Source organism: Dysidea avara, chromosome 1 (assembly GCF_963678975.1).
Source record: "Dysidea avara chromosome 1, odDysAvar1.4, whole genome shotgun sequence".
Taxonomy (NCBI): domain Eukaryota; kingdom Metazoa; phylum Porifera; class Demospongiae; order Dictyoceratida; family Dysideidae; genus Dysidea; species Dysidea avara.
In genome coordinates this window covers 32,359,139-32,373,297 of record NC_089272.1, presented here as the reverse complement: position 1 = coordinate 32,373,297, position 14,159 = coordinate 32,359,139, and the positions used below count along the sequence as shown (strand labels likewise).

At 38.4% G+C, this 14,159-nt stretch overlaps 1 protein-coding gene across 1 annotated transcript; it reads left to right on the top strand.

The window, feature by feature from the left end:
- Positions 1 to 6,458: 6,458 nt before the first annotated feature.
- On the top strand, positions 6,459 to 7,301 carry LOC136245106 (uncharacterized). The gene has a single exon (XM_066036643.1). It carries the CDS (start codon positions 6,459 to 6,461, stop codon positions 7,299 to 7,301), a length of 843 nt encoding a protein of 280 aa, XP_065892715.1.
- The last annotated feature ends 6,858 nt before the right edge of the window (positions 7,302 to 14,159 follow it).

Sequence of the window (14,159 nt, the reverse complement as noted above, 5' to 3'; positions counted from 1 at the left end):
TACTTGCGTGGGCGAATCGCTGGAGATTTGTGATTTGGACTGAAGGGCGTACGTGATTTGTAGAGGTGTCAAATCCCTGAGTAACCTCAGAGACCTCTACGCCCCTGATAATAGCTGGGAAGTTTCAGTTCGTTAAGGATAACAGAAGTGTGGTGGCTGAGTTAATTACCGTATAGCTGGTAATTTTCGAAAGGTTTTTATTTTCGGATATTTCGAAGAGGCCCTTCTCTTCGAAAATAAATTCCCACGTCCGGTTGTTTTTCGAAAATAAATTCCCACAAGTGAAAGCAACCGTCCAACTTTCGGCGATTCGTTCGTGTATTCCTCGAATTTTAGCGGGTAAACCGTATCATTACTGTACCAATAACCAGAAAACAGGTGATCCAGAATGGGAATTGATGCCGTCTGCCGTGAATCTATGGTGATTAGGATACTATGAGCTAGCTATGATCGAGCGTGATCGTGCCAGTGAGTTCACTCCACCCGAGACTCCCTCAGTCTTCTCTCCAGTGCACAGGAATGGGGATTATTCCATCAGTAAGTCAGTTTTCGGCAAACATTCACGCATCTTCATAATTTGTGACACGAATTTCCGTTTATTTGAAATCCATCAGGACTTCGAAATATGCACTCTTCGAAATTAAAATCTTTCGAAATTCAGATTTTGCTTCTTGTACGAAAATTTCTGTTTCGAAAATAACCCGCTATACGGTATCATGAGTAGGTAGGTCACACGTGATTAGGTAGGTCACACGTGATTTGAGTAGGTCACACGTGATTTGAGTAGGTCACACGTGATTGGAAAGCAGAAGATTTCTCACATATAGTTGGTTGGCTATTATTGGAGCAGTGTATCATATCGGATCCCTCTACTGCGAGACACCCAGGCCCTCACTGCCTGCGCCCTATTGAATCAACTCTAAGGAACCTAACTTGTATGCAGGGCCGCCCAGAGAAATTAAGGGGCCCAGGGCAAAGAGTTAAAGTGGGGCCCTTGACCCAAATTGTAAGGTGAAGACTAAAAAAAAAAAAAAAAAAAGGTCACAACCTGCTGGCAATGACAACAACTACCCATCACCAACCATATCTCCTTATCTATAAGCTTGCTACACTGCTCCTCTGAAGAATACTGTGACTGCTCTATTAGAGTATTTAGATCTGACTGCTCTTTTAGAGTATATCGATCTTTTAAACAGGTATTCAGGGGGTCAGGCTGGGGCCCCTTTCAGTCTGGGGCCCGGGGCAAAATGCCCCAGTTGCCCCCCTTGTGGGCGGCCCTGCTTGTATGAAGAATGCTGCACGTAAGTCTATAGGCACTCACTATGATAAGTTTGTTCAATTAGTCAGGGCCCACCACAAAGTGAAGTGTCATTCTAGTCAGCAGCATGCTCATGATGTTAGCAGGAATGAGAGAGAATTTAGAAAAAATCCTTGGGAACACGCACAGAAAATGCTTGCACCTGCTAAGATTACAGCTGAGCCATCGTTTTCTGTTTCTACTGCTGTGGAACATTTTACACAAACTTATTCTAACCACAGTACACAATATTGTCAGTTACCTTCCTGGATTACAGAGGCCTTACCTAACTGTACTACATCGCTATTTAATGAAACACCAGTCCTATTACTCCTTCACTAATTAAAGCTACCCTGCGGAAATGCTCTATGAAGTCCGCTCCTGGTTGGGATGGTATTACTTACTCTCCTCACCTTAACCATCTACCATCGTCTCAACACTTTATAGCTACTTTGTTTAATAAGTTATTAGAGAAAGGTGTTTCTCCAGCTTGCTGGGGCTCAGCTCGTATTAAATTGATATACAAAACAGGAGACCTAGGCGATCCAACCAATTTTTGCCCTATTGCCCTTACCTCTGTAATTGGCAAGGTCTTTCATAAGATCATTAGTTTCCGTCGTGAAGAATACCTTATAGAGAACAACGTAATTGATACAAGTGTTTAAAAAGGTTTCATCACAGGTTTACCTGGCATTTTTGAACATGTTTACACTTTATCAGCTATTTTGCAGGATGCCACCTCTGCTAATAAACCCTTGATGGTCACTTTTCTCGATTTGAAGAATGCATTTGGCTCTGTTCCTCATCAGTTGGTATTTGACATGTTACGAGCAGTTAAAGTGCCATCAAGAATTCAGGATTATGTCCAATCATTTTATTCCCAGTTATTTGTTTCCGTTGCTAACCAAACCAGGGAGACTCCTCCAATTCCCTTTTGTCGAGGGGTATTTCAAGGGGACACCTTGTCCCCAATTATCTTTCTATTAGCATTTAATCCTTTATTGAAGTTGGCTGCTGACTTGAACCAAGGCCATGGTTCCTCCATTGAAATACCTCTACAGGGCTCAGAAGAACTCCCCACTTTGGATTCGAGTGTTTATGTAAAGTGGACGGAGGAGGGTGAGGAGCCCCCAGGATGGTATCGGGCGAGAGTTGATGAGTATTTTGGTGACTGCTCTTGTAGGATTATATATGACGATTCCTTAGAAGTCACTGTTGCAGAAATAGTCAATTTTGTATCTGTTGAATGGTTGCCTTTTTCACAGAGAGCTAAGAAATTTGTTCCTTTAGCCTACACCCCTTCTACTCTCAAGTCTAAATGGAAGCCTTCTCTGAAGCACTACCGCTCCTTGGAGCACTCAATCAAGGCTTATGCCGATGATGCTACATTTATCTCTGACTGTTTGGAGACTCACACAAGGGTGCTACAAACAATAGATCAGAGAGCCAAGGATTTAGATCGCTCTTTCAAACCAGTCAAGTGTGTGTCACATTTGTTTGATGGTCGTCATCACATGCAACAGGGAATTCAGTTATCTGGGGGCAGTACAAGATTAATAACTGGGGGCGGCACCATGTTTCTGGAGAAGTTCCTTGAAGTGTCCTTAAGTGCCACCAAGAAGCACTGTGAAAAAAGAGGAATATAAGATGGTATATCTAATGGCTTAAACTATACAAATAATCTCAGTATAGTCTTGAATTATACTAACTATCTTATACTTTAGTATTAACCCCATCTTATATTATGGGAAACAGATTATACTTTAGTTTAATACACATTCTTTGTATGGCTTTGTTTACTTAACTAAATGTGATAACTTTTAGCTTCACCATTTCATTATTCATGGAGTTTTGTTTATACAGACAGCACGTGACTTAAGATTTTTTTACTGTATCAAACAAATTCATGATGATTTTACAATAAGTACACTTCTGTTAATCCCTATATAGCTAGCTTTGTTGTGATAATTTCATATGCACACATTTTCATACGGCAAAACATATAATAACAGAAAAATTAATTATTCAATCAATTCTTTCTAAGAGTCATACAAATCCAGATTTTCTTGCACAGTTAGCACACCTGTAAAAGTTCGTAGTACTGCTTGTTTAAAATTAAAGGGGTCAGTGGTGTGCGCATGCGTAGCAGATACAATTAAGTCATCATTTTTGTCGCTATTGTTCTATCAGAGGTTGTAAATGTGAGTGATCATGACGGTGCATCTCGCGGAGAGAGTGTGCGCGATCGCCGCCATTGTCCAATGAGCCATGCTCCGCACGATGATAGTTATGGACCACAACTGTACATCCCTGCTGGCTGTAGTGGTGACTCGAGTGGCGGCGTGGTGTACAACTCCTACGATGGCAGTGATCAAAAACAGCTCTAGATAGGGTTTCCACTAAAAATAGGAAGGTGCTTCATTTTGTTGTTTCTGGAGATTTTCATACAGGTTTACTTTAAAATAAAACAAAACAAATGCTAATTTGTTATTAGATTGTTTGCAGCATTGGGTATCAGCATAATTTTAACATATGTAAGCATCCAAAAAGTGGTCACGTGACCAAAAACCCCTTAATATAGGATTTCCACTGCAAAATAGGAACATGCCGGCCTCAGTTCTTTTCTTTTTTTCTGATGATTTTCACACAGACTGACCTTAAGATAAAATGAACAAGTGCTAATATATTATTAAATTGTGTGTATTGCTTCAATATCAGTGCAGTTTTAACTGTAAATACCCAAAAAGTGGTCACGTAGCCAACAATCCCATTACAGCTATACAAGATGTGCTATAGTGCTACAAGATGTAGAAGTCTGTGTTATAAGGTAAAAATACACTAATTGTGACTTAGATCACCCTAAACTTTGATGCCAAGATTTTCGAAAAAGCTGTCCAATGTAACTATTATAGTGTTTTTGGTCCCGTTGCCACTTTTTATATGTTTTTGTGTGTTAAACTTATTCTGATACTCAATGCTACAAGCAATCCAATAATAAATTAGCACTTGTTTGCTTTATCTTAAAGGTAAGTCTGTGTGAAAATCTCCAGAAACAACAAAAGGAAGCACCTTTCTATTTTGAGTTGGAAACCCTACCCTACTCTAGATCAGTAAGTATTAAACTAAAATGATAGCTTGTACGATAGGTTTAGCCGTATTAAATTGTTTATTGTGTATTGTATGACAATGGCCTGCAAATGATTCAACTTACGTATTACATATTTTATAACCTGTTATCTCAGCTTGTGGCGGATGACGAGTAGACACAGTTCATCAGCCATCAACGGTAAGAGTATGCATGGTCTGCTCTTATGATTTTGTATATTATCTCTTCAGAGGTACAGTTTCTTGTCGGACCTCTTAGTTCTACAGGTTGTCAGTGTACAACATCTGCAGTGTTAGTTTCCTAGCTTCAATGGCAGCTGCTTCCTTTAAAGAATTTGGTAGCGACCATATGTGGACAGTTTTGTTCTTTTCACGGAGTTGTTCAACCTCATCTTCTAATTACTTACAGCTGTAAGTGCATTAAGCCTGATTGTGTTTTTATTCATTTTCTTTTCAATAGGGTAGGAATTACAGACTTATAGTCTCAGTTCTAGGAGGTTCTTCTTATTGTTAACATCTGTAAGTAAGTACACTGAGAGTGTCCAATTATATTTACCTTTGTTAGGTTTGTGGAAACTGGTCTCATTTCTTCTGGGAACCAGTCTCATGTTTTCCACTACTTTTATCAACAGCTGACGGCTACTACTTCATGTACGTCTGGCACTATAAATGAGTTGAGTGCTTCCAAGAACCTGTTCCATCTTGTTTGTCCTTATTTCACTGACCATGCTCATATTGCTAACAAAAGTAAGTCCACTGAGAGTATGCAAATTATATTATATTTAGTCTTGTTTCAATTGTACTTAGTGATTACAAGATTCTTGGACTTGGTTATCAGTGTATCAGATGCTTCTTGTGAGCTTACGTAACAGACATAAAAATGGCCACGTGGTAGGAGTATTTTGTGAGTTTTGGGTATGGGTGAATGTCAGACAAAGATTTTTGAACGGTTATATCTCAGCCAAGAGCAAATATATCAAACTCTAACTAGTAGGTATGCTTATACATTAGCCAAAAGAATAGGGATTTAACATAAATGAATGCTTGGATGTACCTGCTAGTTACAGCTTGATATCATTGTTCTTGGCTGAGATATGACAGTTCAAATATCTTCGTCTGATATTAGCCCAACAAAGTCACATACTAAGTGGCCGTTTTATGTCTGGTTAGACTCACTGATAACAACTGTAAGTACACCAAGTAATCCAGAATATGGTGTTTGCCTCCATTTAGGGTTGTGAGACCTGGTCTTATCAGACTCGTCTTAGTTCTACGTGGATTGTCAGTCTCAGACTCGGTCTCAGTTTTACAAGATTGTTACAAACTGTAAGTACAATGATTGTTCAGTATACACATTATATTTACCATTTTTAATAGAGTTGTGGGACCTAGCCGCCATTCTACATGGTAATACTAGGTTTCCAGACAAGGTCTCGGTTTTATGAGATTCTTATTGTTACAAACTGTAAGTCTGACAATTGTCCAGAATACACATTATATTTACCATCTTTGTATTAGGGCTGTGGGACAGTTTTACCAGACGGGTAGCAGATTATCACAGAGTTCTACATGGTGATGATAATACAGATAATTAAATAGTAATGGAACTTGTGAATTGTATTTACTGTCTTACCTGCTGCAGTTGGATAAAGACTGATAAATGATGAAATTGATTTGATACTGTCATGGCGAAGGAGACATTGATTTTACTAGCTGTACCTATTGTGGTTTTAACATATTTACAGAATTAAATTCATAATTATAGAAATTATTTAATTAAGGTAGCCACATATTATGGGAAAGTAAAAAAGTACAGTAGTATAGTAGCCAATGTATGGTTGAAATAGGCTTAGTATAGTCTGATAATACACCACACTATACTAGTGATTTAATCTCTAATATATGACTGTCTTAAATGTATTCAATAAGCTTGTTATAGTAAAGTCCTATTCTAATAATATATGCTGTACTATTTCATTCTAATACTAACATAATAAGACTGTTATAGACCTTATTATTCTGAGCTTTTTTCACAGTGAAGGCTGCTAGTAAGAAAATGTGTGATGATCTATCTCGTCTCTTGTCCACTGTCGATTTATTACCTATTCGAGGAGAGTACAAGTTGTGGCTTTATCGTAACTACATTGTCTCCCTGCTACGTTTCCACCTCTCTGTAGACTCTGTCACTACTGGTGCCATTACTAAAATGGAAAACATTGCCACTCGGCACCTCAAGAAATGGCTAAACCTCCCAAGAAGTGCCACCCGCGCTGTGTTATATTATCCAGGGGTGTGCTGTCCAAGCATCTCTCACGTTTCTAAACAGGTGAAATTGAGCCTTTTGTCCTGCATTAGTGCATCTTCTGATGATCAAATTCAGGAATTGGGTCTGCAATTACATTTGGGAGATGAGTATTTGCAGACACAAAGCTCGGACTACTCCATCCTATCTAAAGCCCGCTCTCAGCTGTCATCCATCCCAATGGCTCATCACCTTTACTTGCATTCTAAGAAGCTGGCTGCTGCTGATGAGCGCTCACGCTATGATAAACACCTAGACACACTATCTGTCCAATGTAAGCTGAAGGACTCAGTGTCTTTTGAATCTTGTTGTGGTACCTGGAACAGATTGTTACTGGGATGCAATCCAGGCCAGCTTTCCTTTATTCTTCGGGCTGCCTCCGACACTCTCCCCACACCGGTCAATCTGCAACGATGGAACATCCAATGCAGTGCAAAGTGCATACTGTGTGGCGGTACTCAACCAACCACTGCGCATATTTTGGGTGGCTGCCACAGTGCATTGACACAGGGTCGCTATACATATAGGCATAACCAAGTTCTGGACTATTTGTTTACTGAGCTTTCTAAAGTTTTGACTGATCAGTGCATCGTTTAAGCTGACCTACTTGGAAGGCGAGCAAGTGATTCCCCTCAGGCAACAATACCTCCCGCTCTTCTCATTATGCCGTATCGCCCTGATATTGTGATTCACAATAAAGAAAGTAATTCAGTAGCCTTATTGGAGCTTACTTGTCCCCTGGACTCTGTCCGTCACCTTGAACTTGCAAGAGACCGTAAACTTAAAAAGGAAGAATATCAACTACTTTTGTCTGAGCTAGATCGCCTTGGCATTGTTAACTTTTATGACACAATTGAGATGAGTATATTGGGTCACTATCTGCCAAGTTCATTATCTTCTTTTCGGAACTGTGTGAACTTCATTCAAAATAATTTCACTATGTTAAAATCTCAATGTAAGAGAATCCTTGATTTAGCAGCGGCAATTTCAATATCCTCTTCTAGGAGAATATTTATGGCGAAGAGCTGCCAAGAATGGTGTGTGGACTTTTGAACATTATGTTGGCAAGACATTTTTCATTATTAATTGTGTGTGTTTTGTTTTTTGTTAATTGTATAAGCCGGATTTTACTGAGTGCCACATGTGTTCTGTTCTTGATAGCTATGCCGTGGTGGTATGACTAGACACTTGGTCTTATTGGACAATTTACAGATAATAATTATAGTAGTTGTTTCTCCATGGCGAGTGCTGCAGAGTTGCGTGAAGATCTTCTGCACACCTGTATGTAAACTCAAGTGTCATGATCAACTACATGCAAAATTTGAGTAGTAGACTAGATAGTACAGTGGAACCTCTCTTAACAAACTCCCTGAATTAAGGAAACAATAGAAAAAACCTCCATAATAAGGCCAAAAATTTTGGTCCCAACAAGTCTGGTCAATACATTTTTACCTCTAAAAGAGGAAAACCTCTATATTACAGCAAAAAGTGGCCCAAAATTCTCGGTCCCAAAATGTCCATAATAGAGAGGTTCCACTGTAGATGTCCAGAAAATGTTTATACTACAGATGAATCAGTCCACGCATTTGTGTTGTTTGTAAGATTTGTTGTTTTGTTATAGAAAAACAGCCATATTCTTAGACTCCATGCATGCACTGTTTACCAGAAAACCAGTAGCTATCTGCAATTTGATGACGTAAACAGTACACACATCAGGGAAATCAATCACTTCTGATTAAATGTTGTCATGTCTGTCCATGTGTCCCATCAGCAGTAGTTTAACTTCTCACATCTATGTATACTGGATAAGCCAGTTATGGCAGTCATGCCAGAAAGGTTTATTGTACTAACCACCACTGAGACTCACCACTTAACAGTTGTGAAGTGGATCACCCAAAACTATAATTTTCATGAAGTTCTTACATTTAGTATAATGATTATTGTACATGTTTGGTTTTGTAAGTTTTTGCATTTGTATACGTCTGAGGGGCAGAGACAATTAGTATAGTGACCCATCTATTATCCAAACCCAGAGTGTGTTCAGATAATTGAACTGAAATTGAAGTTCATTCATTTCTGCACAGAACTGTTCAGTTAGTCTAATAGAATGCTCCCGTATTCTAACAAAACAATCATTTCTACAGTTCGTGTATGGCCGTAGGATCACTAATAAGCCATCAAACATAAAGACACTTTAAAATATTCATTCTCATCACCTCAGCAGTAATTCTTAAAAGTATAGCATTGATTGCAAGGTCCGTGAAAGACACCTCCCAGAGTCTTCCTTTCAGCAATCCCATTTGCAATAAGTGCACTGAGTATTTCTAGGTGACAGCTGGCTACATATACAATGGACCTAGAATATCATAGCTAAGCATTCTCTATCATGGAACAATTAATATAACATTTACAAAGACATAAAGAGCTTATATCTCGCTAAAAATCAGGCTGAGCCTGAACCATGCACACTGGTTAGCTCGAACTCAGCTACAGTGGATCTGCTGAGTTAAATCCCGGGCATTACTCCAGCCAGTAGCCAATACCTTTAGTAACAACATCAAACAGAGTAACGAAACTTGTCCGGAATAGCCTTTAAGAAAAATTCCGACTTGTTGAACGGTTCTATTTTTAGTCCACCCCTTCGTGCAGTTACTAATCAACCTTGTAAAGAATTACCAGAGGTGTACTTCTCTTCCACTTCTAGTATGAGTTCTCTTCGCCGCCAGAACAATTCTGTAAACACGATACATTGAGCGAACTATTACACGGTTCACCAGAACAGTGGTTCACCAATATGGTGGACGCGTAGGCGAAACTTTAAATTACGTAATGAAGATCACGTGTTGAAAATGCTCTATAGAACGCTCAAATACTCTAATAGAGCAGTCAGATCGTTTCATGTTAACAATCTGCAGCCAGCATCAGGGATTTAACTGCATGATTATCTGCAATTCTGAAACTTGTACATCTTATACCAGTGTATCTTCTTCAAGTCTTCGAGCATTATTATCTACCTAACTTAGCTATACAGTAGTTACAGCATATTATTATAATACACTAATAATTAAGTACACTTGAATTATTACTGTAGATACGTAGTTATTCTAAGTCTGCTGTAACTATTATGGATAGAAAAATGATGTGTAAGGTGGAATGCTTCATATATGGCTATTAATATTTCGGACAAAACTACTTATAGCAGCATCTTGAAAACTAAGCGACTAGCCACAGATATATACTGATTGCGAATAATTATGGAATAATAGGTTGGATACAAGAATAACAAAAAGACTAATAGGAGAATTTTTTGGGAAATTCTTGAAAGAATAATAGGTAAAATTTTGAGCATAATAGGCTCAGGCCTACCTCCAACCTCAGTACTTCACATTCCAAATTTGAGCGAAATCGCTTCAAGCGTTCCTGAGATATGCGACTTCAAAAATTGGCTTACTTTCTCTGTTTTTTTTTTTCTTATTTTTCTTCCACTTTACGCACACTTACAAACTGCTATAAAACGCTAACGCCATATCCGATTGCCTTGAAATTTGGCACGCAGAAGGGGGGGTCCAAAGGCGCATCTCGGTACCAACTTTGGCTGGAATACGATACACAGGTAAAGAATTATGAGCGATTACTCGCGAAAAATAACACCAATATGTTGTCACGCCTACAAGGTAAACCACGTATGGGAAGAAGCTGAAAATCGGTGGGTGAATAGGTTAACTATTGAACCTCAAACCTTTTGTGGTTGAAAGAAATCGAGCTAAAAACCAGGAAGATACAATGAAAAAACCAACAGTGTGTAACAATTACGCAATCGAGATTAGCTAATAAAAAACGACTGCTTGCCACGCCTACCAGATAAACCGCTTGGGGTAATGCTTTGAAAATCGCTGTATAGATGTAGTAATCATCTTAGAAAGGCTCTTCAATGGTGTAGAAGAATCAGACATAAAGCCACGGAGTTATAACACGAAATCCAACTTGGTGTAGCAAGTGCGAGATCGAGATACTCTAATAATTTATAATAGAGCAGTAATCCTAATAGAGCAGTTACCCTGAAGAGAATTCAAGAGATCAGCTACAAAGAAACCAACATGTAGAGAGTTCAGCTACAAACAAATCGCCCTGTAGAGAGATCAACTAGAAGAAGTTACCTTGTAGAGAGTTCAGCTACAAAGAAACCATCATGCAGAGAGTTCAGCTGCAAACAAAACCATGTAGAGAGTTCAGCTGCAAACAAATCTCTGTGTAGAGAGATCAGCCAGAAGAAGTTTCCTTTTAGAGCATTCAGCTGCAAACAAATCATCGTGTAGAAAGATCAGCTAGAAGAAGTCACCTTGTAGAGAGTTCAGTTACAAAGAAACCACCATGTAGAGAGTTGAGCTTCAAACTAGTGATCATGACCTTATAGAGACATCAGCTAGAAGAAGTTACCTTGTAGAGAGTTCAGCTACAAAGAAACCATTCTGTAAAAAGCTCAGCTGCAGACAAATAACCTGTACAGAATTCTGCTACAAACAAATCACCGTGTAGAAGGATCAGTTAGAAAGAGTTACCTTGTAGAGAGATCAGTTACAAAGAAACCATCATGTAGAGAATTCAGCTACAAACTAGAGACCCTGTAGAGACATCAGCTTGAAGAAGTTACCTTGTAGAGAGTTCAGCTACAAAGAAACCATTCTGTAAAGAGCTCAGCTGCAAACAAATCACCTGTACAGAATTCAGCTATAAACTGTAGAGAGATCAGCTAGAAGATGTTACCTTGTAGATAGTTCAGCTACAAACATATCACCCTGTAGAAAGGTCAGCTAGAAGAAGTACACCTTGTAGAGAGTTCAGCTACAAACAAACCACCATGTAGGGATAACAGCTAGAAGAAATTACCTTGTAGAGAGTTCAGCTATAAAGAAACCACCATGTAGAGAGTTCAGCTGAAACGAAATCACCCTGTAGAAAATTCAGCCACAAACAAATTGTCTTGTAGAAAGATCAGTTAGAAGAAGTTACCTTGTAGATAGTTCAGCTGCAAAGAAACCATTCTGTAAAGAGCTCAGCTGCAAACAAATCACCTGTACAGAATTCAGCTACAAACAAATCACCCTGTAGAGAGATCAGCTAGAAGAAGTTACCTTGTAGATAGTTCAGCTACAAACAAATCACCCTGTGGAGAGATCAGCTAGAAGAAGCTACCTTGTAGATCGTTCAGCTACAAACAATTCACCCTGTAGAGAGAGCAGCTAGAAGAAGTCACCTTGTAGAGTGTTCAGTTGCAAAGAAACCACCATGGAGAGTTCTGTAATAAATATATGTATTATATATATATATATATATATATATATAATTTGTACATTTACTGATAAAATCAGAAATATTTAAAGTACATCTGCTTCATCTTTTCTTCTTCCTGTGGTAAAGAAAAAAGATATGTTAAAAAGTCCCAAAGCTGGCCATAGGCCGGCTTTGGGGTATACAAATACAAAAAGAAGTGAAATCTAAGCCAAAACAGCCAAGCTGTAAAAAAAGTGTGTGGCCCTCAAAAAGGCTATGGTGAAAAAAAGATGTGAAATCTAGATGGCGGCCAAGAAATGGCTGTGATGATAGGTTAATGGTAAAAATTTTAATAACGACAATTCAGGTGAATTTTGTGCCAATTGACCAAGCGGCACCAAAATTCACTTGAATTGTCGTTATTAAAAATTTTACGATTAACCTACCATCACAACCAATTCTTGGCGCCACCTTGGATTTCACTTTTTTTTCACCATACACTGTGAAAAAAGAAGGATATAAGTTGGTATTTCCAGTGGCTTATTGAATACAAAAAAGCTTGATATAACCTGTATTATACTAACAATCTCACATAAGGCTTTAGTTAATGTGTTAAACATACTGAAACCATATATGTGATAGTATAGTGTGGGCATTATATCAGATATAAGCTATTTCAAGTATTGTGGTAATAAAACTGAAACCATACATGCAATAGTATAGTATGCATTATACTAAAGTATAAGATGAGTGTAATACAGGGTTTATATTAAAGCTTGTTTGTATTCAATAAGCCACTGGAAATACCATCTTATATCCCACCTTTTTCACAGTGATAGCCTTTTTGAGGGCCGCACTCTTTTTTTACAGCTTGGCTGTTTTGGATTAGATAATAATATATATATTTTAAAGCATAATTACAATAATCGATAAATCCACCCATTCAGTTGATCTTTACACAGTACAGTGGAACCTCAGTTAATCCGAACCCCTTGGGACCATAGGTGGTCCATAAGTCTGAAAAGTCCATATCTCTGAAACTGTGTATAAATAAACTTAAAATAGCATGAAGATAATTTTTTGAAAATATCTGTATTAAATTTTTCAACTACTCTAATAGAACAGTCACTACTCTAATAGAGCAGTAATTTCCGTGGTTCGGTTAACCGAGAATCCGGATAAGTGGGGTCCGGATAACTGAGGTTCCACTGTACAATACAGTGTAATACTATACTTCTAGCCAGTGGCTCTGCACACACAACAGCAAAATCACTGACTGGCCTTTTCCTGTCATCATGCTGTGTATTTTGCTTTCTTTGTGGAAACATTACATTGATTTATAATTTTGCTGGAACTGGTATTCTTTATGTGACTGGATTTTGAAAAACGATTCTTAATGTGACATTATGTGTTACCACTAAAGCACTTATGTGCCAGATAAAATATTTCATAGAATTTATTGTAATTTAAGCAGGGGCGGATCCAGGAGCTGGCAAGGAGAGAGGCACAAACAGGGTAAGTGTTGTAGGTGGTTGAGGAGAGCCAGATTCTCTAGTTCAGTGGTGCATTTTTGAAGCAGCAAATAATAGTAGTGTCTCACTGTTGATTTTTTGCCATTTTAACCTTATCAGAGGGTTGTGGAGTCTTAAACAGCAGCACAATAATTATTTTAGAGGCGCTTAGTACGGACGAAGGTACAATTTTACAGTTAGTTTGACTTTCATTCGCTTTGGTTTCAGGTGAATTTGTAGTAAAATGTGTATCTAATCCAAAACAGCCAAGCTGTAAAAAAAGTGTGCGGCCCTCATGGTGAAAAAAGATGTGAAATCCAAGGTGGCGGCCAAGAAATGGCTGTGATGGTAGGTTAATGGTAAAAATTTTAATAACGACAATTCAGGTGAATTTTTGTGCCGCTTCACAAAATTTACCTAAATTGTCATTATTAAAATTTTTACCATTAACCTACCATCACAGCCATTTCTTGGCCGCCACCTTGGATTTCACATCTTTTTTCACCATGAGGGCCGCACACTTTTTTTACAGCTTGGCTGTTTTGGATTAGATTTCATTTCTTTTTGTATTTGTATACCCTAAAGCCGGCCTATGGCCAGCTTTGGGACTTTTTTAACCTATGTTTTTTTCTTTACTACAGGAAGAAGAAAAGATGAAGTAGATGTACTTTAA